General features: G+C 43.1%; 1 protein-coding gene across 1 annotated transcript in view; it reads right to left on the bottom strand.

Annotated features, from left to right (window-relative positions):
* LOC126195799 (15-hydroxyprostaglandin dehydrogenase [NAD(+)]-like) overlaps nucleotides 1-25,524 on the bottom strand; it is a 198,411-nt gene extending 172,887 nt beyond the window's left edge. Inside the window, exon 1 of the mRNA XM_049934435.1 lies at nucleotides 25,426-25,524. Within this exon, the coding sequence (XP_049790392.1) occupies nucleotides 25,426-25,518 (93 nt within the window). The 5' untranslated portion in view covers nucleotides 25,519-25,524. The remainder of the gene's footprint in view (nucleotides 1-25,425) is intronic.
* Between the last annotated feature and the right edge of the window lie 2,032 nt (nucleotides 25,525-27,556).

Genomic DNA, 27,556 nt, shown 5'->3' with positions numbered 1-27,556 from the left:
CAGCGGCTATAGAGCCAGTTACTGCACATTCGCACACGATACCGACTTGTGCAAGTAACTCAAACATGAAATTGCCTCGAGCTAGTTGTTCGTGTGAAGTCTTATCTAACGGAGATTACGAAAGCCTTTGCCATGCCGAAGAAAAAATGATAAAGCATCGGCAATTCCAGATTTTTAACACTGACAAAAGAGGGGGTCCATCCAATTGTTTTTATTCGAAGTTTCAGAGGAGTGCTACCCAGAACTTGGTCGGAGTGGCAGAAGATCAGTTTCGTTACAGGATATATACAAGGTTCGGGGGCGATTTGGGTGTCGGACATGACTTCTGTTTGCTCGACATATGACGATTTTGAGAAGGCGTTTTTAGCAAAGTTCTGGTCAGAAGGGGTACAGGAACGCTTAAGGCAGGAGGTGCTCTACCCAGAGCCTTTCTCCTTTTCAAAAGGAAGCCTTAGGAAGTATTTTGAAAAATATATAAATAAAACTAGATACTGGGATAGACCTATGCCATTGCCAGACATAATAAACATACTTAAGGCAAGACTACCAATTAGCATCCGGAATCAATTGATTTACGGCAATGATAAAGAATTGGAGTCGTTCCTCACGACGTTAGACCATATAGATATTATTGAAGAGAACAACCAGAAAGCCTGTAATAACAGATTCCAATACAGGGAGATAGAACCTCCGCCAAACGGTAGGCAAGGGAATGGACAGAGATCGTTAAATAGTGGAGAAACCCCTCAAAATCTCAATAGTAATACCGGCAATAGTCTTGCGAGGGGCTATCCAAGGAACAACAGGAATGGGAAAAGATACAATCCTGTGTGGGGGAACGAAAGGAATTTCAGACCTCAAGCCTGGAATAATAACAGTAATAGAAAGTGGAATCAACCGGGGGGAATGAACTCAAATAACCAACATCAGTGGGGACGGACATCTGCGAATCAACCGGTAATTACCGAAGTGACGGATGATGTCAACCAGCAGGCAAATCAAAATCCAACAAACTTGTAAGGACCCACTCGTGCCCCGGAGGAGCGGTCAACAATTGGTTGAGGGGCAACAGGATATGTGTACCCATGCTAACGTATAATGATGGACGATTACTGGCAGATGAACTCACCGAGGACTTAGAACCACAGGATGAGGATAAGGAACAGGTGGCAGTAGCCGAAGTGCAAGCCATTTTGGAGACTGTACCTATAGTGGCGGTTTTAGACACAGCTGCAACCACAAATGTTATTTCGGAGGCACTATTCAACAAGATCAGAAATATAAGACGAGTACCAATTTTTCCAGTTCAAAATTGCAGAATAATAGGCACCGTTGGGGCTAGATCGGCTAATGTAAAAGTGCAGTCACTACTTAGTGTAGAAGTCGGAAATGTAGCAATATTAAGCACATTCCTTGTTGTGAAAAATTTGGTGGTAGATTGCATTATCGGAGTCGACAGCCTACGTCAATACGGATGCAGAATAGATTTTAAAACAGGAAAAATTTGGTTGAATGTTAAGAAACAAGAAATTGAGTTGGAGTTGTTGAAAAAAGAAAGCCTTACGAGAAAATATAATTGTGGGGATCAGTGTGCAAGTAATCAGGACGGCACAAAATTCTAAACAGCATGTAATTAGTGAGTTCCAAGTCAAAGGAGATTTCGGTCAATTAGTGTACGAGAAGTTAAATGAATCCGACTGCATTACTGAGGATCAGAAGAAGCAGCTAAAAGAGTTATTATTAGCGTATAAAAACGTGTTTGATGAAAGGCCAGGAGTTATTAAGGGATACATATGCCATCTCTACGTTAAGCCGCACGAAACGTATTGTAGAACTTTCTATCCTGTTCCCTGGAGGTTAAAGGCTCAAGTTCAGAAAGAAATAGATCGCATGTTGAAATGGGGTTTGATCGAACCCTCTACAAGCCCATACTGCTCCCCATTGTTGGTCGTGCCAGAAGCAAATGGGACTGTGAGACTGGTACTCGACGCCAGAGAAATAAATAAAATTATAATTCCAGTGAGAACACATCCGGAAAATATAGATGAACTTATACAACGGTTCCAGGATGTCCAATATTTGACGAGCATTGATTTGCGGAGTTCTTATTGGCAAGTCAAGCTGGATGAGTCATCAAGGAAATATACGGCTTTCATTTATTCCGGAAGAAGTTACCAATTTACTGTAGTTCCTTTCGGACTCAACATTAGTGCTGGAATTTTTATAGCAGCTCTAGATTATGCACTAGGCCCAGAACTAAGAACCAGGATAACAGTGTTTGTTGATGATTTGCTTATTGCATCGAAGACTTGGGAGGAGCATATTACCTTACTGAGTCGGGTGTTAGACGTGTTCAAAACCATGGGAATAACTGCTAACCTACAGAAATCCCATTTTGCAGTAAACAGAATCAAGTTCCTGGGGCATATAATTGACGCAAAGGGAATTTTACCAACCAAGGAGAAGCTAATTGCGATTAGTAAGTTTCCAACACCCAGAAATAGGAGGCAATTAAAAGGGTTTATGGGTCTTGCCTCATTTTTTAGAAGATTTATAACAAATCAGGCCATGAATGCAGCAGCTCTAAATAGTTTGCTGAAGAAGGATGTGCCCTGGCTCTGGACATTAGAGTGTCAAGAAGCATTCGAGGAGATAAAGAAGCAATTAGTAAATGCACCGCTTTTGTACCATCCGGACATGCAAGAAGAATTTTACTTGTCAACAGATTCGTCGAATGTGGGTCTTGGAGCGTGCCTTTTCCAAGTACGCAAGATAAATGGACAACTCACCTTCTGTCCTATTGCGTTTGCCAGTCGTGTTTTGTCCAACTGTGAACGAACTTACACGACGACAGAATTAGAGGCTCTTGCGGTCGTCTGGGGTTTTAAAAAATTTCATTATTATCTGTATGAGTCAAAAACTAGCGTATATTGCGATCATCAATCATTAACGTTTTTACAAACGTGTAGACTGTTACACCCCAGACTGGCTAGATGGACTCTCGCTCTGCAACAATACCAATTTAAGATCGTGCATGTCTCAGGACAACAAAACGTTATTGCTGACGCTCTATCAAGGTCACCGCAGGGTTTAACCAAAGAGATTGAAGTAAATAATAACTCAGAATTCCCTGTATTGCTGCTGCAGGAAAATCCATTTAAGACGTACTACGTCAATTTGTGTGCGCATATGGCACAGTTACAGAAAAGAGATGCTCAATGGAGAAGTGTCATTCAGAGGTTACAACAGCAACCTTCGGATCAGATGGCAAATTATTACAAACTAGTAAATGGCGTATTATTTTTCCGCTGTGGAAGGCCAAACAAAGTCCGTTGGTGTGTTTGTATACCTGAGGCGCAAATAGAGAAACTTGTATGGTTCACTCATTTAACCTGGGGGCATTTCGGTGCGACAAAATGTGCAGACAAGATAAGTGTGTACTGTTATTTTCCCAACATAAAGCGCAGAGTGCATGAGGTTTTAAAGAAATGCATAATATGTCAAAAAACAAAGCCGGATTCAAAAGGGAGTAAGCACCCATTATACTCTATATTAGTCCAAGAACCAAAAGATTTAATTTCGTGCGATCTGTGTGGACCGTTACCTACTTCAAGAGGTGGTGTTAGATATGTGTTGGCATTTCTCGATGTGTGTACGAAATACGTAAAGCTATACCCGATAAAGGCGGCCACAGCCAAAGTAATTGTATTAAGATTGATAAGGGATTATCTTCCACACGTTGGTACCCCTAAAGCGATCATAACAGACAATGCCAAGATATTCACGGGACTCCGATGGAAACAGACTTTGTCTCAAGTCGGTGTGAAACACATACTAACATCATTTTACCACCCACAAGGCAATTTGGTTGAGAGAATTTTTAGAGAGTTCAATCGATTTATGAGGACGTATTGCCATAATAAGCAGACTGCGTGGGCAAATTACGTGGAAGAGTTTGAGCAGATATACAATAACATGCCCCACTCCTCAACTGGATATACACCTCACGAATTGATGTTCGAAGCAAAAGAGGAAAACTTCTGGACTGACCATATGCCCAAAACTCAGGAAACTGAGGTGCCTTGGGAAGAAAAAATAAGACAAGCCATCATAAATATGACGAAAAAAGCTGATCAGAGAAAACAACAATTTGACAAATTAATCAAGAGGGTACAGACATACCGGGTCGGAGAAAAGGTACTAGTCAAAAGACATACCAAATCTTCCTTAATAAAGAAAAGTATAAAGAAATGGGAGTTACTATATACTGGCCCATACATTATCATACAAATTCCGAATCCTGGGGCTTATCTATTAGCATACCCGGGATCGAACAAAATAAAAGGGTTATTTTCCCATAACGACTTGAAAAAATTTAATGATGATTAGAAGATAGGGAGGAATGGTGTTGCGAGTGACAGAGATGAACGCTCGTAAAAAACATAACAATAAACTGTGTGTGTAGTGTTAGAAAACTTTAAATTGAAATAATTGATCAGTGACATAGACTATATAAATAGTGACTAACTATTACTATCGAGTGTTGCAAAGAGGATAGTGGAGATAGGCTTCACCTGTGTTTGGGTGAACATGGAACTTTAGCATTGCTGATGTCATCAAGATTTATAAAGGATCTAACTGACCTTCAAGAACAATGAAATGTTTCCCGTAAATGACGCTGAATAATCAAAAGAGGTTCCGAGTGAAGGTTCATATATAATTTCAAGTGCACGCTTAGATGTGTAAACGTGTGAAGGGATCTGTTGAGGCAGTGAATCATGAGTGACGGTTAATGCCGCAAAGATAATTTCCCGCGCAAAACAGTTGACGTCGGCGCGAGAGTTAGAATCGATATAGACGACACAGATATGCTTTGTAAGAGACTCGCACCAAACGCGAGGGTAAACTGATTCATGTTGAACTTTAAAAGGAAAAGGTGTTATAATTAGAAGTTAAGAGTTTTAATTTATTATTGAATGTTTAAAGAAAGTAATATTCATAGAATTAGTAGTTATTTAATGGATCGTGTTCGTTTGGAATTTTTGTTTGAAAGAGAAAAATCCATTTCCATATATGTGCATGTGTGAACGCCGTATGAATCAGAGAATAAATGAAAGAAGTGAATCCGCATTCCTCAATGCTAATAACTTTTACATTTCAACAATCAATTGGAGAAATATGTGTATTTAGGATAAAAAGTTTTTGAGTATAGATAAATTATATGACTTTCAAGGAAATGAGGGATTATGTCTTTGTATAAAATGAACCACACTTTCCATTATTCGATGATTTGAATCCAAAATCTACTGTAAGTTCCATGAATCCTTTAAATTACGAAGAACAAATCACTGACAGAAATGTGTCAGAATTTTCGGACTTATAAGCACAAGTGGGGATGCAAAGTCCGAAAGAGTATTCAAACTAGAATAAATATGAGGATGTTTTGGCAACAGCATTAGTTAATGGTGAAATTCCTTGAAGTACGTCGTAAGAAAAAGGATGCATGAAGCCATAAGGATTTTGCTTTCAAAAAGGAGAATCTTGGACGGTGCAACCTAACCAGTTCTCTTACAGGAAGAGTTTCCCCTTTGGTCATTGCTAATTCTTTCGGAATGAATGTTGCATGTGAAATCGGGTATCCCTGTTCCTTCTACTCTTCCCATTGGGGGCCGCGTAGAAGACCGACTACAAAGTGGGCCGCGTAGAAGACCGACTACAAATGTGGACGTCGGGGACATGCAAGACCCGGGGGAGTTTTAGCACCGCAAGAGATTGTCCTAGGAACAAGATTGTAAAACGAAAACTTACGTTATTTATTGTAAATTTTTTTTTTTTTTTTTTTTTTTTTTTTTTTTTTTTTTTTTTTTTTGCTAGAGGCACAAATCACTCTTCTCCAAAGCGTTATATAAATCGATCCCTATCTTTCCTTTAGAGATATATTTCCAAAATTATTTTTTTTCCCTTCTATAGGCTTTCCTATCTTCTATGTACCGTAAGCTGGGGGTCTAGGCTTAAGAGGTTTTCCAAGGTTTCCCTGCTTAAGAAAGTTCCCGAATGGGTAGACCCTGATAACAGTTTCGTGAAAGATCATCTTCCTTGGTTGTGGACAGCAGACATAACACCTTGATGCACGTAAAAGCAATACAGCCGCGGTACCTGTCTCTTCATTTCTTCTGTTTTCAATATTTCTTTTCTTCGTCTGTCTTAAACATAATATTCTTTTTCAGTCGGAGGACTGACAATTATCACTTCCGGGTTATCCACACTAATAGATAGCTCGCGAAGTGTGTTCGGCAAATAAAAATTGAGCTCACAAACTTCGCTCGCTGCGAGGGGCGTTGTAATCTCCCCACGGAAAATTACCCTCTACCAAGCAATAATTAATAATTATCAATCAAATCATCCACATTTATTCACTTTTGGAAAGTATCTGATCGGATTTTCTAGTAATATATGCGCCGACAGCTCGTCGACGCCAAGGTATTTTTCTAGTACGTTTATTCTTTGGAAGAATAGAGATACATATATGTATTCTCCATGGTTGTCAGGGACGGATAACGAGGAACAGCTTCGGGAGTTTTTGTTGGAAGACTGTCGGGCTGCTAAAAGAGACATATTTGCTCTTCTTCTCGCTAAAGCGAGCTATTAACGTTTGTGCCAAAAGCGGGTTATTTGGAGAGAGAGAAAAACTGTAAACGCAAATTAAGTAAGACTTGGAATCAACAGAAAACGGAACATGTACTGGAGATGGATTGAATATACAATTTTTCCTCAGAAATAAGGTTTGTGACCCTTTTATTCTAGAGTGAATGACGAATGAGTTCTCTGTCTGAATCATTGATGATTGTCTTGGCCCTGTAATTAGTGGGGAAGTTTCAGTTGTGACGAAGAGAGCCTGCAATCACCGCTATTTTATAAAATCGTCCAAAAAGGCTTCGGACACATCTGAAATTCTAAATCTGTCGTAAAATGAACGAATTGTTCAAACGATCGATTTTCCCAACTGAATGCAGCGCTTAACAATAATAATAGATATAAAGATCTTTTACAGCAAGCCAGCCGCTGAATATTAAGACGAAGGGCTCCACCAGAGATTCTATTGGGCTGAGTTCACGTAATTAAATAATATATTTAAAACTGTATATGGATAAAGGACAGAGAGAGAGAGAGAGCGAACGAAATTAGAGAAAATACGCAGAATCCTCCATTAGTATAATTGTTTGCCTGTCTTATCACGGATCAGCCTAAAGATAAAAGGCCGGCCGAAGTGGCCGTGCGGTTAAAGGCGCTGCAGTCTGGAACCGCAAGGCCGCTACGGTCGCAGGTTCGAATCCTGCCTCGGGCATGGATGTTTGTGGTGTCCTTAGGTTAGTTAGGTTTAACTAGTTCTAAGTTCTAGGGGACTAATGACCTCAGCAGTTGAGTCCCATAGTGCTCAGAGCCATTTGAACCATTTGAACCTAAAGATAAAAACAGGAGGCCCTTACTTTGCTGTACAGGTTCATGTGTGAGAGACATTACACCAAGTTAGCGGCAAGCTGCATTCACATACTTTCATCATTTACAGTATATTCCATTATAAGTATTCCAGTCCACGTTGTCAAAAGCTTTCTCTAAGTCAGTTTGCCTTTCGTTAATCTATCTTCCAAGATAAGTCGTAAGGTCAGTATTGCCTTACGTGTTCCAACACGTCTACGGAATCCAAACTGATCTTCCCCGAGGTCGGCTTCTACCAGTTTTTCCATTAGCCTGTAAAGAATTCGTGTTAGTATTTTGTAGCCGTGACTTATTATAGTTCGGTAATTTTCACATCTGTCAACACCTGCTTTCCTTAGGATTGGAATTACCATATTCTTCTTGAAGTCTGACGGTATTTCGCCTGTTCATACATCTTGCTCGCCAGATGGTAGAGTTTTCTCAGGGCTGGCTCTCCCAAGGCTATCAATTGTTCTAATGGATTGTTGTCTACTCCTGGGGCATTGTTTCGATTTAGGTCTTTCAATGCTCTGTGAAACTCTTCACGCAGTATCATATCTCCCATTTCATCTTCCTCTACATTCTCTTCCACTTCCATAATATTGTCCTCAAGTACATCACCCTTGTACATACCCTCTATATACTCCTTCCACCTTTCTGCTCTTGATATTCATACATGTGGTTCTCTTTTCTGCAAAGGTCTCTCTAATTTTGCTGTAGGCAGTATCTATCTTACCCCTAGTGATATATGCCTCTACATCCTTACATTTGTCCTCCAGCAGTCCCTGCTCAGCTATTTTGCACTTCCTGTCGATCTCATTTATGAGACGTTTGTATTCCTTTCTGTCTGCATTATTTAGTGCATTTTTATATTTTCTCCTTTCATCAATTAAATTCAAAATCTTCTGTTACCCAAGGATTGCTACCAGCCCTCGTCTTTTTACCTACTTGGTCCTCTGCTGCCTTCACTATTTCATCTCTTAAAGCTACCCATTCTTCTTCTACTGTATTTCTTTCCCCCATTCTTGTCAATCGTTCCCTAATGCTCTCTCTGAAACTCTCTACAACTTCGGGTTCTGTCAGTTTATCCAGGTCCAATCTCTTTAAATTCCCACCTTTTTGCCCTTTTTGGAGTTTCTTTAGTTTTAATCTGCAGATTGTGGTCAGAGTCCACACCTGCCCCTGGAAATGTCTTACAATTTAAAACCTGTTTCCTAAATCTCTGTCTTACCATTATATGGCTCTGATCACTATGCGACTCAACTTCTGAGGTCATCAGTCGCCTAGAACTTAGAACTAATTAAACCTAACTAGCCTAAGGACATCACACACATCCATGCCCGAGGCAGGATTCGAACCTGCGACCATAGCGGTCACGCGGTTCCAGACTGAAGCGCCTTTAACCGCACGGCCACACCGGCCGGCTCTTACCATTATATAATCTGTCTGAATCCTTCTAGTATCTCCAGGCCTCTTCCATGTAAACAACCTTCTTTCATGATTCTTGAACCAAGCGTTAGCTATGATTAAGTTTTGCTCTGTGCAAAATTCTACCAGTCGGCATCCTCTTTCATTCCTTACCCCTATTCCATATTCGCCTGCTACGTTTCCTTCTCTTCCTTTTCCTACTACCGAATTCCAGTCACCCATGACTATTAAATTTTCGTCTGCCTTCACTATCTCAATAATTTCATCAGTCTCTTCATCATCTGCGGAGCTAGTTTGCATATAAACTTGTACTATTGTGGTAGGCGCGGGCTTCATATCTATCTTGGCTACAATGCTTTCACTATGTTGTTTGTACTAGCTTACCCACATTCCCATTTTTTATTTATTATTAAGCCTACTCCTGCATTACCCCTGTTAAATTTTGTATTTATAACCCTGTAATCACCTGACCAGAAGTCCTGTTCCTTCTGCCACCGAACTTCACTAATTCCCACTATATCCAACTTTCCCTTTTTAAATTTTCTAACCTACCTGCCCGATTAAGGGATCTGACATGTCACGCGCCGATCCGTAGAACGTCAGTTTTCTTTCTCCTGATAACAACGTCCTTCTGTGTAGTCCCCGCCCGGAGATCAGAAAGGGGGACTATTTTACCTCCGGAATACTTTACCCAAGAGGACGCCATCATCATTTAACCATACAGTAAAGCTGCATGCCCTCGGGAAAAATTACGGTTGTAGTTTCCCCTTGCTTTTAGCCGTTCGCAGTACTAGCATAGCAAGGCCGTTTTGGTTAGTGTTACAAGGCCAGATCAGTCAGTCATCCAGACTGTTGCCCTTGCAACTACTGAAGAAGGCTGCTGCCCCTCTTCAGGAACCACACGTTTGTCTGGCCTCTCAACAAATAACCCTTCGTTGTGGTTTTACCTACGGTACGGCTAGCTGTATCACTGAGGCACGCAAGCCTTCCTACCAACGACAAGGTCCAGGTATATGGAGGTGGGGGGGGGGGGGGGGGGGGGGGTTGATTTGACATACAACTTTGTAACTTTGTTATACACAGAAGCGCCAAAGAAACTGGTATAGGCGTCCCTATTCAAATACAGAGATAAGTAACACACAGAATACGGCGCTGCCGTCGACAGCGCCTATATAAGACAACGAGTGTCTGACGCAGTTGTTAGATCGGTTACTGCTGCTACAATGGCAGCTTATCAAGATTAAAGTGAGTTCAATCGTGGTGTTATAGTCGGCGCACGAGCGATGGGACACAGCATCTCCGAGGTGCAATGAAGTGGGGATTTTCCGTTACGATCATTTGACTGTACCGTGAATATCAGGAATCCGGTAAAACATCGAATCTCCGACATCGCTGCGTCCGGAAAATGATCCTGCAAGTACGGGACCAATGACGACTGAACAAAATCGTTCAAAGTGACAGAAGTGCAAAAACAAATGGCTCTGAGCACTATGGGACTCAACTGCTGAGGTCATTAGTCCCCTAGAACTTAGAACTAGTTAAACCTAACTAACCTAAGGACATCACAAACATCCATGCCCGAGGCAGGATTCGAACCTGCGACCGTAGCGGTCTTGCGGTTCCAGACTGCAGCGCCTTTAACCGCACGGCCACTTCGGCCGGCAGCAGAAGTGCAACCCTTCCGCATATTGATGCAGATTTCAATGCTGGGCCATCAACGAGCGTCAGCGTGTGGACCATTCAATGAAACATCATCGATATCGGCCATCGGAGCAGAAGGCCCACTCGTGAACCCTTGATGACTACACGACACAAAGCTTTACGCCTCGCCTGTGCCCATCAACACTGACATTGGACAGTTAATGACTAGATACCTGGTGCCTGGTGAGACGAGTCTCGTTTCAAATTGTATCGAGCGGATGGATGTGTACGGGTATGGAGAGAACCTGATGAATCCATGGACCCTGCATGTCAGCAGGCGACTGTTCTAGCTGGTGAAAAACTCCAAATACGTCTAGATACGACTCTGACAGGTGACATGTACTTAAACTTTCTGTCTGATCACCTGCATTGCCACGCGGGATTAGGTGAGCGTTCTGGGGCGCTGCAGTCATGGACTGTGTGGCTGGTCCCAGTGGAGGTTGGAGTCCTTCTTCGGACATGGGCGTGTGTGTTTGTCCGTAGGATAATTTAGGTTAAGTAGTGTGTAAGCTTAGGGTCTGATGACCATAGCAGTTAAGTCCCATATGATTTCACACACATTTGAACTTTTTTTTTTCACCTGCATTCATTCGAGACCATTGTGAATTCCGACGGACTTGGGCAATTCCAGCAAGACAATCCGACACCCCACACGTCCATAATTGCTACATTGTGGCCCCAGAGACACTTTTCTGAATTTAAACACTTCCGCTGGCCACCAAACACACCAGATACGAACATTATTGATCATATCTGGGTTGCCTTGCAACATGCTGTTCAGAAGAGGTCTCGAGCCCCTCGTTCTCTTGCGGATCCACTTTGAAACCCTATCTCGGACGTGGATCCGTTTCCCAACATCGCTACGGATGTAACGCGCGGCAGGTCCACACTCGAACGCTACGTCGGGTCTACTGCGAGTCCTGCGAGCCATCCGCGACACACGCACATACGCAGACATACACAAACAGAACAAACGAACTGCATATGTGGAATATGTGGGTGGAGGTCACTGGATGCAGTCGAGTATAGTGCTGTGCTACGCCTTCCAGTCAGTGCATTTGCGCTACGTACTACATTTACAAGCAATTTTAGAACACAGAACGAGAGTTTATGTCATGTTCGCATGGGTAGAACTGACATAAAATCGATAGAATTGCCAAAAATCACGGAAAATACGTATAAATTGATAGAAAATACATTGAAATGTGCGGAAATTGAGGAAGCACTTGCGTGTCTTCTGGTTGTCGCAGAAGAATTCTTGTACCTGGGAACGAGTATGCGACAGCAAGAGGAATACGAGAAAGCGTTGACATGGAAGCATCAGGAACCACGGAAACAGTCACTTTTTTTCCGTCGAGGCAGCATTCTACTGTATGTCTATTCAGGTAATAGTGATACAAATGAATTGACTGCTGTCTTTGATGCTTTCCTGGAAAAACAGAGAACCTTCCGCCTTTAAATTTACTTGCATCAGCGTTAAAGGATGACATAGAGTGGACGGGGTGGTCAGTTGGAGTCGTGACGAGGTACGATTTAATGGTAGATTGATGATTTATTCTAGAGAGAGAGAGAGAGGGAGAAGTTGCTGCAGGTCAGTTTTCCCGCTGTTCTGTCAGGATGCAACGGTCGCATGACACTGCCTGCGTTCGACTCGTATACAACCGCGTGTTCTGTGTGGGTCTTAGCACTGTCTACTTGCTATCGTTAACAATAAACCTCTCAGTCATCAGAGAACTTCCATCTCATGTGTAATGAAACATGACACATTCCTCTAAACGAACGAAGATTTATGCAACGTACTCCATTCCCCTATCGCATCTTGGGTGTAAAATCAAGACTTCAGTATCATAACTAAGATGATTCTAAGTTAGCTACAGGTGTTTGTGAGGCACTGCAATCCCCGTGTATACATTCGCCTGACTGATGTCGTGTTTACAGAGTTGATGGCGGCTTGGTGTGTAATTTCACATGCCAAACACAGCTGCTATGCCTTTATCTGTTTCCTTCTAAGAGGTATTCTCCGTTACTAACGACCATTTTATATAGGACTGATGCAGTAATAGTATAATTTCTGAACCGTGATCGGATGTTAACAGTGGACGCTATACATCTCTGGAGAGCTACGTTGACTGATGCAGTCATAGTATAATTTCTGAACCGTGATCGGATGTTAACAGTGGACGCTATACATCTCTGGAGAGCTATCACACCGAGCCACTATTTTAAGGAAGTAGTTTCTTCGTTTTACAGTTTCTTACCATAATTTATCGTAGAGAAACCGGCAAGAAGAATGTATGTCATGCGCTCATAATATATTTCTTACATTGGAATATTGACAGCGCTACATTCCATACCACTAATAGGTCGGAAACTGGAGCGATCTAGCATCATAGCTAGTTTTAAGTGCGGAACCTTGTAGCCTTAGGAGTGCGTTTGTTTATGTTTTCTCTTACCAATACGTTCCAGGTATTGATCCCAGACTATTGAACAATATTTTAGAGTTGATTAGCGTAAACATGCTTCGAACTCCATCCGCCTGGAGCTCCAACATGCACAAAAACCAGCCACTTCTTGTTCTTCTTAACCATCTGCTATTATATCACAACACTTTCAAAACTGTTACTATACGCTGATAAGGGGTGCTAACCTCCACGACATGGGCGCATCTGGAGAAATCTTGTGTACTTGGATGGGCGAGGACTCGGCTAGCTCCATTCATTGGCCGGTTCAAATGGCTCTGAGCACTATGGGACTTAGCTTCTGAGGTCATCAGTCCCCTTGAACTTAGAACTACTTAAACCTAACTAACCTAAGGACATCACACACATCCATGCCCGAGGCAGGATTCGAACCTGCGACCGTAGCGGTCACGCGGCTCCAGACTGTAGCGCCTAGAACCGCTCGGCCACCCCGGCCGGCTCCATTCATTCACGAGTCATGGAATGTAGCGGTATACTTCTGATCAGCTGCAGATTAAATCGGTAACTGTGCTGCAGGGCGGGCTGGTCAAAGACAGAGAGAAGTGGTCTTTCAGTCTCTAATTTTATCCTAAGGCTGCGAGAAAACTCTGTGACTCCCATCCACATAATAGAGTCAGATCATGAATTATGCGCTACACTCGAGGTGCTAGAGATATGTAGAGCACTGTCTGGTATACTTTGATAATGTACGAGGTGTGGCTAGAAAAAAACCGGACTAGTACTGGTGAAACAATAAAACGAATGCAATAAGGCTGAAAGTCGCGTGGCCTGTCACGTGACTCTCGCTCCGCCTACTGCTCGAGTTTCATCTGCCTCCTGCACTCAGTCTGCCCGTGGCGTCTGTTTTAAGTAGTTGACGTTTTGTCTGTGCGTCGGAAAATGTTGAGTGTACAGAAAGAACAGCGTGTTAACATCAAATTTTGTTTCAAACTAGGAAAATCTGAAAGTGAAACGTTTGTAATGTTACAACAAGTGTACGGCGATGATTGTTTAACGCGAACACAAGTATTTGAGTGGTTTAAACGATTTAAAGATGGCCGCGAAGACACCAGTGATGACACTCGCACTGGCAGACCATTGTCAGCAAAAACTGATGCAAACATTGAAAAAATCGGTAAATTTGTTCGACAAGATCGCCGTTTAACAATCAGAGCAGTGTCTGAGTTATCAGGAGTTGACTTCTTCACATTTTCCGTCTTTATTTGGTTGAGAGAAGATCGATTTTGTTGTGTGTTGAGTGCATCTAGCGGGTGAAATACGGGTGGAGGACACGTTTGCTGGTTCTCTAGACGTGAAAAACGCCTTAGTTGACTTTGTTAAGTATAAGGATGATTTGGAATCTGTTATGTCATCGACATCGGTATTCGCGAGTGGAAATATCAGTTTCCTCTATTTTTTTCGAGTTTTCACGTAAACTTCTTCGCAGATGGGATAAGTTTCAAGTTACTCAGTGGCTCACAATGATTTCTTAGAGGAAAATTGTGTTATCTGGGTGGTGGAAGCTTTACAAGCCGCCACTGTATGTTGGCTGGATTTACAAGTATTGAAAATACCAAAACGTTTCGTAGAAGTGGTGAAATCGATACACCGAAAAGACTCTAGAGCTTTTTTTAATTATAATTACATCCTTTATTCATCGACAAATGCGTAATGGTGGGAGGCTTTTTTTGCAGTGCGGAAACGACACCCAGCTGGTGGAAGGTGGACGTATCAAAAGTTTTTTTTTTATACATCTATAATTGATAGTCGGAAATGTTATGCTCCTGCTTGAACGTAAAGGTACCGTGACTTATGTTCCGACATACGTTTGTGGGAAGTAATCAAACTACTATTCATGTAAAAACAAAAAAAATTACGTATGTCTAGTCGTAGTGGAAGGACTTATTGGAAATGGTGAATTGTGATTTCAACGCACTGAGAAGTATATCCGAATGTAAGTGGTGATAGAGGATCTCAGGGAACCACAGAAGGGACGTCATGCTAAAAGGAGGCAGGTAAAACACAGTAAGGTAGTTGTAGAAACGATTGGTATTGTAGTTGTAAATTGTCGTAGCTGTGTTGGAAAAGAACCAGAGCTCCAAGCCCTAATAGAAAGCACTGAAGCTCAAATAGTTGTCGGTGCAGAGAGCTGGCTATAGCCGAAAATAAGTTCAGCCGGAATTTTTTCAAACGATCTAACAGTGTTCAGAAATGATAGATTAAATAAATTTGGTGGTGGAGTATTTATTACTGCCAGAGGTAGTTTGCCTTGTAGCGAAATTGAAGTAGATAGTTCGTGTGAAATAGTATGGGTAGAGGTTGTACCTAACAATCTGACTAAACTATTAATTGGATCGTTTTACCGACCCCCCGACTCAGAAGATATAGTTGCTGAACAGTTCAAAGAAAGCTTGTGTCTCATTTCAAATAAGTACCCCGCTCGTACAATTATAGTCGGTGGTGACTTTAATCTACCCTCGATATGCTGGAAAAATTATACGTTTAAAGCCGGCAGCAGGCATAAAACGTCATCCGAAATAGTACTGAATCCTTTCTCAGAAAATTATTTTGAACAATTAGTTTATGAGCTCACTCACTTGATCTTTGGCAACAAATAATCCTGGACAAATAGTGAGTATTGTGACGAATACAGGGATTAGCGACCACAAGGCAGTTGCTGCTAGGCTGAATACCGTAACACCTACAACCATCAAAAAGAAACGCAAAGTATATCTATTTAAAAAAGCTGCTAAAAATGCTCTTAACGCCATTTTAAGAGACAGTCTCCACTCCTTCCGATCTGATCATATAAGTGTAGAAAAGTTGTGGAATGTTTTCAAAGAGATAGTATCGCCAGCAATTGAGAGATCTATACCACATAAATTAATAAGTGATGGTACTGATCCCCCATGGTACACAAAACGGGTCAGATCGATGTTGCAGAAGCAACGAAAAAGCATGCCAAATTTAAAAGAACGCAAAATCTCCAAGATTGGCAAAGTTTTACAGAAGTTCGAAATATGGCGCCTACTTCAATGCGGGACGCTTTCAATAATTTCCACAACGAAATTTTGTCACGAAATCTGGCAGAAAACCCAAAGAGATTCTGGTCATACATAAAGCACACCAGTGGCAAGACGCAATCAATACCTTCACTGCGCGATAACAACGGTGAAGTCACTGATGACAGTTCCACTAAAGCAGAGTTATTAAACACGGTATTCCGAAACTCCTTCACCAAAGAAGACGAAGAAAATATTCCTTAATTCCAATCCAGAACAACTGCCAAGATGAGAAACATAGAAGTAGATATCCTCAGACTAACGAAGCAGCTTAAATCACTTAATAAAGGCAAGGCCTCCGGTCCAGATTGTTTACCAGTCAGGTTTCTCTCAGAGTATGCTGATAAAATAGCTCCATATCTAGCAGTTATATACAACCACTCGCTCACAGAAAGATCCGTACCTAAAGCCTGGAAAATTGCTCAAGTCACACCAATACCCAAAAAGGGAAGTAGGAGTAATCCGCTGAATTACAGGCCTATATCAGTAACGTCGATTTGCGGTAGGGATTTGGAACATATACTGTATTCGAACATTATGAAGTACCTCGAAGAAAACGATTTATTGACACATATTCAGCACGGTTTCAGAAAATATCGTTCTTGTGACATACAACTAGCTCTTTATACTCATGAAGTAATAAATGCTATCGACAGGGGTTTGATTCCATATTTTTACATTTCCAGAAGGCTTTCGACACAGTTCCTCACAAGCGTCTTCTAACCAAACTGCGTGCCTACGGAGTATCGCCTCAGTTGTGCGACTGGATTCGTGATTTCCTGTCAGAAAGGTCACAGTTCGTAGTAATAGACGGAAAGTCATCGAGTAAAACATAAGTAATATCCGGTGTTCCCCAAGGAAGGAAGTGTTACAGGCCCTCTATTGTTCCTGATCTATATTAACGACACAGGAGACAATCTGAGAAGCCGTCTTAGATTGTTTGCAGATGATGCTGTCATTCAACGTCTTGTAAAGTCATCAGATGACCAGAACGACTTGCAAAATGATTTAGGTAAGACATCTGTATGGTGCGAAAAGTGGCAATTGACCCCGAATAAGGAAAAGTGTGAAGTTATTCACATGAGTAGTAAAAGAAATTAGCTAAATTTCGATTACGCGATAAGTCACACAAAGCTAAGTGCTGTAAATTCAGCTAAATACTTAGGGATTACAATTACAAATAACCTAAATTGGAACGATCACATAGATAATATTGTGGGTAGAGCAAACCAAACACTGCGATTCATTGGCAGAACACTTAGAAGGTGCAACAGGTCTACTAAAGAGACTGCTTACACCACTCTTGTCCACCCTATTCTGGAGTACTGCTGTGCGCTGTGGGATCCGCATCAGGTGGGAGTGACGGATGACATCGAAAAAGTACAAAGAGGGGCAGCTCGTTTCGTATTATCGCGAAATAGGGGAGGTAGTGTCACAGACATGATACGCGAATTGGAGTGGCAGTCATTAAAGCAAGACGTTTTTTCGTTGCGACGGGATCTTCTCATGAAATTTCAATCACCAGTTTTCTCCTCCGATTGCGAAAACATTCTGTTCGCACCGACCTACATAGGGAGAAATGATCATCACGATAAAATAAGTGAAACCAGGGCTCGCACAGGAAAATTTAAGTGCTCGTTTTTCCCGCGTGCCGTTCGAGAGTGGAACGGTAGAGAGACAGCTTGAAGGTGGTTCCTTGAACCCTCTGCCAGGCGCTTTATTGTGAATAGCAGAGTAATCACGTAGATGTAGAGATTCATTTCATAAACAGCTGCACAATATAACAATGCAAGTGTTCAACTGGACCTGCTGTAGTGTACAAACAAGACGGGCAATACGGCTGTAACAATAAAACCCTTCGTTGGCACCCCCAAGCGTACCCTCGCATTTTCCTTGTTGTTCTATCGATAGTGTTGTTGATTACAATACACCAACCCGCTTCAGTGATGTCTTTCCACGCGTTCGGTATTCATTATCACATAGTGTCAGACGCCTGTCTTTCATAACACTCGTTTGAGAGAATCCCGGCAGGATGCAGCACCTTCCAGAAGCGCTCATTCGAAAGCTTTGTCAGACAATTTCCTAGGACTGAGGAGAATCGAGACATATAGTCGGTGTGAGTGTGGGCATACCATAATTTTTTCGGCCGCTGTATGGATATAAGAGATAACTGCACTTCGGCCGAAGTGGCCGTGCGGTTAAAGGCGCTGCAGTCTGGAACCGCAAGACCGCTACGGTCGCAGGTTCGAATCCTGCCTCGGACATGGATGTTTGTGATGTCGTTAGGTTAGTTAGGTTTAACTAGTTCTAAGTTCTAGGGGACTAATGACCTCAGCAGTTGAGTCCCATAGTGCTCAGAGCCATTTGAACCAACTGCACTGTTTGTGTGTATATTGCAGTGTAATGTTACTGTGGCTTAGAAGTGGCATGACCAAAGAAAATGAATGTGTGTTCTATCGTGAGGGGCATATAGATTCAGTGCATCGATAACCGTGAGGGTATGAGAGAGATCTTTACGTGGAAAATTATGTGTACTATAGATACTGAGATTCATTCCAGAACTACATTCGTCAAGAGGAGACATTAGCTGTACATCAATCGGCGTCAGACTATAGCAGCAATAGTAATTCTAATTGTGGTTACAGTGGTAAATATGTTCCTGGTTCCCAATATTCTTGTGAGTCTTGTATGTATTTGATGATCTGTAGACAACTTTTGCGAGGTTTAATTGTTAGTGCATTATGGCGCTCTGTACAAAATAATTTTTGCCACTGAAAGTCTCGTCTTCAGAAAAAAAGGCGGACAGTGTTCCCACACTGGCAGCAGCAGCAGCAGTTAAGTGGTTAAATTCAGTGACGAACAGGCTGTGCCATTAGGATCATCAGGAAGAATACATTTGGTGTTATTCGGGCTATTTTCGTAAACAGGGCCTGTTAGGAAAAGAATTTATATGCAGGCAAGCTGAGACGTCACAAAAGCTCCTACAGAAGCGACGGTTGACTATTTCTGCAGCACTTTACGAATTCTGGGAAGGGACTGATAAGTAATGGACGGGCTGCCCCTTTACATCTCTCTCAGCACTGGAGACGCAGCTCTGTGTCATCGCGCCAGCAGCGATGCCTAGGTGAGCAGGTATCTTAACAGGTATTTCTCAGGTGTCATGTATGAAAGAGATGCCGCCGCCGCATGCCTGTGGGACCCGAACTGACACCTGCTCGTGGTTCAGCAGCTGGCCGCCGTGTCGTCACTTTACTGGGCCGCCAGGGCATCCCGACTCCTGGCAGCGTGTGCGTTCTTGTGGACAGGGGACAGCGGGCGGTGCGTGCTTCCAGATCGATTTTTAACTGTGTAATTATGTGTGACCTCTGTTGCATGACGGTATTCCTTGCGCGAACGGAATTAAAAAAACGTCGATCGATTTAATTACTTCTACAAGACATGCATTTTCCAAACAGCTCAAATGGCTCTGAGCACTATGGGACTTAACATCTTAGGTCATCATCAGTCCCCTAGAACTACTTAAACCTAACTAACCTAAGGACATCACACACATCCATGCCCGAGGCAGGATTCGAACCTGCGACCGTAACAGTCGCGCGGTTCCGGACTGAGCGCCTAGAACCGCTAGACCACCGCGGCCGGCAGTTTCCAGGTAATGGAGGGCTCGAGCGGGATAGGGATGGGGTGGCGGGGGTGATGATTGATTTCCTGAAACATTCATTAGATAAATAAATAAACTATACTCCATACACTGCCTTGAATCCTCTAAACTGCTTAAATAAACAATATTCCACACATTGTCTAAATTGCTTAAACAATATTCCTTACACAGCAATCGATTTCCAGACAAATTCTTTAACTAAATAGATAAACTATATTCCATACACTGCCATAAATAACTGAACAATATTCTATATATTGTATAAATTCTTGAAACAATATTCCATACACTACAATCGAATTCCCTCCAAACGACCGATCAACTGAGTCTTTGTCCCGCCAATTTCCGAGAGAGATTGTGGTAGGGCAGGGGGTTTACCAGGGAGAGGAGAGGTTAATTAATTGATCAATTTAATTAAGTAGTCAATCAAATTGATAAGAGTGAGAGGGGCTATTCCAATAACTCAGACCTGAAAGTGTACCTGAAGCAGCGAGGGGGGGGAGGTTTCCTGAGGGGTGAGGGGGGAATCGGAGAGGATGAGGGAACAATAGTTTAAGGACCTGTCAATAAAAAGGAATGATCCTTTAGTAGAACAACAGGTTAATGGTCTGTCAGTCACAAGGAATGATCCTCTTAGCAGAACAATAGGTTAATGACCTGTCAATCAAAGCAGAACAATAGGTTAAATACCTGTCAATCGAGGGAAAACAACAGGTTTGCCTCTGAGTGCATACCTGCCACTGATGTAGGCAACCCACGCTAACAAAATGCGCTGGTGGTGGATTTGGTGCAGTACTCACATTAAAAGGCAGGACTGTGTTTTCTAAAGTGAATATGTATATCTTTGGTCCAATGGGAACGAAAACTGGAACTTTCCTTATTACATATTTTTCCCTCATTACTACTATAGATTTGATTAAAAATTTAACTGTGATCGTTTTTTATGGCACATCGTCATGTTGCAACAAATGTACAAATGTGAGTTACTAGTCAATCAGTTCGATACCTAAATTCTGGTGGAGTATGATAGTAAATACTGTTGGGGAGGAGACATAGACGAAATCCACAGTCCACAGAAGGACGACATGCGACGAAATACTGTAGAATAGTTGTTAATAGTCTTTTCTGAACGTGACTTATTACCAAAAGATGAACGAAAGGCTTCGAGACATTTTTGTTGAGTTAGTGCTACGACATCTATAAAAAACATCACTGGAAATTTCAGTATTTCCACAACACTGGTTCTTTAAGCAGTCACTGCAAAGAAACTCCTCGCCAGTTTCTGATTTTCCATTTTTCGAACGATAATGGACGACGCTGTTGTCGCATCTCAACAACGCCAGCACTTGTAAATGGTTAAAGTGGTGCTACTTATAAATATTGTCTGGTAGCGGTGGCACAGTCACAGACAGCAGCACCACCGATGCTGTATGTGAGTCTATGTGATAGGTCAGTTGTGGGTAGGGATGGTGTTACATTTCAGTGCGACAAATGCGGTGTTGTTACGCCTTTGTCAGTGTGCAACACACAGGGCTAAGTGGACCTATACGTCATGTACAGGGGCCAAGCTGTTTCAGGGGTGGATTCCTTTCAGCCGTAATAAGGTGGCACTGGCTTATGCTCAGCATGTAATATTGCCATGTAAGTTAAGAAAAATTCGGGTTACAGCAACAGTGAAATGGCATCATCTTATACGAAATCGTGGCTTCTTCTTGGCTCTTGCATGGATGGGTAACAAATAATAGAGGCCCAGATGCGGCCAAGGTTGTTTCGACTACAATGCAGAAGTTTTAGTGGGATGCCCCTAAACATCGTACATACAGTCCTGATCTCTCCCCATGCGATTTCCATATTTTTTGCAGCCCGGAAGAGAGACATTTGCAACCGTCGACTTGATTCGGATGAAGAGGTGCATGCCTGGATACAATCGTGGTTCCATAAGAAACCGCAAACGTTTTTCCATGACGCCGTTCCTCTTGTTTCACAATAGAGTAAATGTATTAGCAATTATTGCGATTGCTATTGAAATAACAAGCAGTTTACTCACTTTCTTCGTCTGTTTCATTTTCATTTCACTATCCCTTATACGTCTGAAGTTTCAGAAGGTGACTGTGTTGTGAATTGGCAGGAGCCAATTCACGGGGTTTGGAGGAAGCCGAAAGGCACGCGTTTAAGCTCACGCAGGCTGGCGTGAGGTCTGGAACAGTTAAAGGAATTGAGTCTAGTAAAAAAAGTACGGAGCTTCTGGAATACTTAACTTTAATCCATAATTGGTGAACATCGGTCGGACGGTACATGCATCACAAGATAAATAGCAAACGATAATGGCGCCTTGCTAGGTCGTAGCAAATGACGTAGCTGAAGGCTATGCTAACTATCGTCTCGGCAAATGAGAGCGTAATTTGTCAGTGAACCATCGCTAGCAAAGTCGGCTGTACAACTGGGGCGAATGCTAGGAAGTCTCTCTAGACCTGCCGTGTGGCGGCGCTCGGTCTGCGATCACTGACAGTGGCGACACGCGGGTCCGACGTATACTAACGGACCGCGGCCGATTTAAAGGCTACCACCTAGCAAGTGTGGTGTCTCGCGGTGACACCACAGACTGCACAAAACGTACAGGACATACAGGAAACAGACCTGTATCAGAGGATAGATCGTCTTTCAGACTTTTTATGTCACAGTATAGGTACTCAATACGAATACCTTTCTTAATGCAGCAAATGTCAATATGTGCGAGAAATTCATTTAAGTCACTGTTGCTGCTGCCAAGGAAGGAATGATGACAACAGCGTGCTTTGCAAATCTGTCCATTGTGTTGCGTGTCTACCGACGCAAACTACTTGGATGCAACAATACTGACTCGGATGAGTTGTCATTCGATCTTGATACGTCTGTCCACCCCCCCCCCCCCCACCCCTCTCAGTGGTGCGCGCTGGTGCATAGTAAGATTCAAAACTCAAAGCTTGTAGAGTCGCTCTGTGCATTGAAATGTGTCGTTCTTCTGTATGTCTTGTAGTTTTTGGGCAGTCGTCTTTTGAAACTAAGCAGTTGCATCTCGATAACTACAGTGAAGCGCCAAAGAAACTAGTATAGGCATACGTATTCAAGTGCAGAGATATACAGGGTGATTCAAAAAGAATACCACAACTTTAAAAATGTGTATTTAATGAAAGAAACATAATATAACCTTCTGTTATACATCATTACAAAGAGTATTTAAAAAGGTTTTTTTTCACTCAAAAACAAGTTCAGACATGTTCAATATGGCCCCCTCCAGACACAAGAGCAATATCAACCCGATACTCCAACTCGTTCCACACTCTCTGTAGCATATCAGGCGTAACAGTTTGGATAGCTGCTGTTATTTCTCGTTTCAAATCATCAATGGTGGCTGGGAGAGGTGGCCGAAACACCATATCCTTAACATACCCCCATAAGAAAAAAAGTGCTCTGTCACGGGCTGCCTGGCGGCCGATTCATCGCCTCGGGTAGTTGACGTTCAGGCTTCAAACGATAAGGTTTCATAACTAACCTTTTTCGTAGGACTCTCCATACAGTTGATTGTGGAATTTGCAGCTCTCTGCTAGCTCTGCGAGTCGATTTTCCTGGGCTGCGAACAAATGCTTGCTGGATGCGTTCTACATTTTCATCACTCGTTCTCGGCCGTCCAGAACTTTTCCCTTTGCACAAACACCCATTCTCTGTAAACTGTTTATACCAACGTTTAATACACCACCTATCAGGAGGTTTAACACCATACTTCGTTCGAAATGCACGCTAAACAACTGTCGTCGATTCACTTCTGCCGTACTCAATAACACAAAAAGCTTTCTGTTGAGCGGTCGCCATCTTAGCATCAACTGACGCTGACGCCTAGTCAACAGCACCTCAAGCGAACAAATGTACAACTACATGAAACTTTATAGCTCCCTTAATTCGCCGACAGATAGTGCTTAGCTCTGCCTTTGGTCGTTGCAGAGTTTTAAATTCCTAAAGTTGTGGTATTCTTTTTGAATCACCCTGTATAAACAGGCAGAATAAGACACTGCGGTTTATATAATACAACAATTGTCTGGCGCAGTTGTTAGACCGATTATTGCTGTTAAAATGGCAAATTATCAAGGTTTAAGTGAGTCTGAACGTGGTTTTATAGTAGGCACACGAGCGATGGGACACAGCATCTGTAACGTACCGATGAAGTGGGGATTTTCCGGTATGACCATTCCACGAGTGTGCCGTGAATATCAGGAATCCGGTAAAACATCAAATCTCCGACATCACTGCGGCCGGAAAAAGATCCTGCAAGAACGGGACCAGCGACGACCGAAGAGAATCGTTCAGCGTGACAGAAGTGCAACCCTTCCTCAAATTGCGACGACCGAAGAGAATCGTTCAACGTGGCAGAAGTGCAACACTTCCTCAAATTGCTGCAGATTTCAGTGCTGGGCCATCAACAAGTTCAAATGGCTCTGAGCACTATGGGACTTAACTTCTGAGGTCATCAGTCCCCTAGAACTTAGAACTACTTAAACCTAACCTAAGGACACCACACACATCCATGTCCGAGGCAGGATTCGAACCTGCGACCGCAACGGTCTGGCGGTTGCAGACTGTAGCGCCTAGAACCGCACGGCCACGCCGGCCGGCCATCAACAAGTGTCGACGTGCGAACCATTCAACGAAATATTATCGATATGAGCTTTCGAAGCCGAAGACCCATTCGTGCATCCTTGATGAGTGTACGACACAAAGCTTTGCGCCTCACCTGAGCCTATCAACACCGACATTGGACTGCTGATGACTGGAAATATGTTGCCTGGTCGGACGGGTCTCCCTTCAAATTGTATCGAGCGGAAGGACGTGTATGGGTATGGAGACAACCTCATGAATCGATGGACCCTGCATGTCAGCAGGGGACTGTTCAAGCTGGTGAAGTCTCTGTAATGGTGTGGGGCGTGTAATATGAGACCCTTGATACGTGTAGATACGACTCTGACAGGTGGCACATACGTAAGCCTCTTGTCTGATTCCCTGCACTCATTCATGTCCATTGTGCATTCCGGCGAACGTGTGCATTTCCAACAGGACAATGCGACACCCTACTGCCCCAGAATTGCTACAGAGTGGCTCCGGGAACATTCTTCTGAGTTTAAACACTTTCGCTGGCCACCAACCCCCCACCCCCGACATAGCATTACTGAGCATATCTGGGATGCCTTGAACGTTCTGTTCAGAAGAGATCTCCACCCCATCGTACTCTTACGGATTTATGGACAGACCTGTAGGATTCATGTTGCGGCAGTTTTGCGTGTTCGTGCAGACCCTACAGGATATTGGACAGGTGTACCAGTTTCTTTAGCTCTTCAGCGTATGTTCCGTGTAATTCTCTTTGAACTTGTCAGTTACTAGTGTGAAACAAAGCGTCAGCATCACTGTAAAGAGCTTTATCCGTTTGCTCGGTAGTACGGTCTGTCATCTGTTGTCACACTCATTAAACGTGTCTCGGCGTCGTAAATCGCAGTTACGAAGCCACTGTCGACTGCCATGCCACGCCCCAGTAGCGATCGAAGTGGCTCCTGAAAGCGCTGTGCGTCATGTGCGACGGAGGCACAGCCCCCGTGCGCCGTCGCCTGCCTACCTTGAGGCCGGCGAGCAGCAGGTGGCGCGCGTACTGCAGGCCGATGCCCGAGGCGCCGCCCGTCACCAGCGCCACAGTCCCACGCAGCTCCATCGCGGCTCAGCTCGCCACAGCGCAGCACTGGCTGGGCGGCACGGGGCGGCCCTATAAGAGCGGCTCGCGGCGCCGATAACGCCTCCGCCGGCAGATAACGCGAAATGAAATCGCACAAAAGTACACCTGGTCACCAACCTCACTAATCCCGGAACCGGGAAACCTGAACTATTGGCACCAGTTGCAGCGTAGGGACAACAAAAATTCGATTTTAAATATTTCGCGTAAAAATTTGGAATTTAAAAATTTAAAATGCTGCCACAATCCACGCATTCAGGAATCTTATGTTAAAAGTGTACAGAAACCAGATATAAGAGTCGAGGGACATAAAAGGGAAGCAGTGGTTGGGAAGGGAGTGAGACAGGGTTGTAGCCTCTCCCCGATGCTATTCAATCCGTATATTGAGCAAGCAGTGAAGGAAACAAAAGAAAAGTTCGGAGTAGGAATTAAAATCCATGGAGAAGAAATTAAAACTTTGAGGTTCGCCAGTGACATTCTAATTCTGTCAGAGACAGCAAAGCACTTGGAAGAGCAGTTGAACGGAATGGACAGTGTCTTGAAAGGATGGTATAAGATGAACACATACAGTGTTAGCAGTTCTGAATGTGAAAACACTGCCCTGTAACAGTTGAATTTAAAGTCAATGCATCTCTTATAATCGAGCATCTATTAAAAATGAAAACACAATCACGGTGCTAATAAATGTCCTACTTCCACGAAGACAGGTGCAGTCCATTTTTCCTTTAGTTTTGTGAACAAAATCGATAAAGTTTTTACGTCTGACTGCAGGATACAATTAACATCACATTACTTCGCGACGTCCGACGAAGTGAAACGAAAACTACAGCGCCTCCAGACAGTAGAGATCTAGACATGTCCACTCGGCGTAATATCAGGAAAAACAATTCCACTATTTTTCTGCAAAAACTACAGATCACTTTAGAATCTTGTCATTATTTCGAAACCATCATCGAAGTAAAGAAAAAGCGAGAATTTAAACTCTGAAGAAAAAACATCTATGTTAATCAATTTCTTTCAGGTTGACTGAAATATAACACAACCTGAGAGCATCTCTTCCATTCAAATCAGTGTTTATAAATAAACTGTCATCCACATGTGTATTAAAAATACCTTAGACACATACAGGGTGTTTCAAAAATGACCGGTATATTTGAAACGGCAATAAAAACTAAACGAGCAGCGATAGAAATACACCGTTTGTTGCAATATGCTTGGGACAACAGTACGTTTTCAGGCGGACAAACTTTCGAAATTACAGTAGTTACAATTTTCAACAACAGATGGCGCTGCAAGTGATGTGAAAGATATAGAAGACAACGCAGTCTGTGGGTGCGCCATTCTGTACGTCGTCTTTCTGCTGTAAGCGTGTGCTGTTCACAACGTGCAAGTGTGCTGTAGACAACATGGTTTATTCCTTAGAACAGAGGATTTTTCTGGTGTTGGAATTCCACCGCCTAGAACACAGTGTTGTTGCAACAAGACGAAGTTTTCAACGGAGGTTTAATGTAACCAAAGGACCGAAAAGCGATACAATAAAGGATCTGTTTGAAAAATTTCAACGGACTGGGAACGTGACGGATGAACGTGCTGGAAAGGTAGGGCGACCGCGTACGGCAACCACAGAGGGCAACGCGCAGCTGGTGCAGCAGGTGATCCAACAGCGGCCTCGGGTTTCCGTTCGCCGTGTTGCAGCTGCGGTCCAAATGACGCCAACGTCCACGTATCGTCTCATGCGCCAGAGTTTACACCTCTATCCATACAAAATTCAAACGCGGCAACCCCTCAGCACCGCTACCATTGCTGCACGAGAGACATTCGCTAACGATATAGTGCACAGGATTGATGACGGCGATATGCATGTGGGCAGCATTTGGTTTACTGACGAAGCTTATTTTTACCTGGACGGCTTCGTCATTAAACAGAACTGGCGCATATGGGGAACCGAAAAGCCCCATGTTGCAGTCCCATCGTCCCTGCATCCTCAAAAAGTACTGGTCTGGGCCGCCATTTCTTCCAA

The sequence above is a fragment of the Schistocerca nitens genome, chromosome 7 (assembly GCF_023898315.1).
Source record: "Schistocerca nitens isolate TAMUIC-IGC-003100 chromosome 7, iqSchNite1.1, whole genome shotgun sequence".
Taxonomy (NCBI): domain Eukaryota; kingdom Metazoa; phylum Arthropoda; class Insecta; order Orthoptera; family Acrididae; genus Schistocerca; species Schistocerca nitens.
This window is presented reverse-complemented; position numbering and strand designations above follow the sequence as displayed.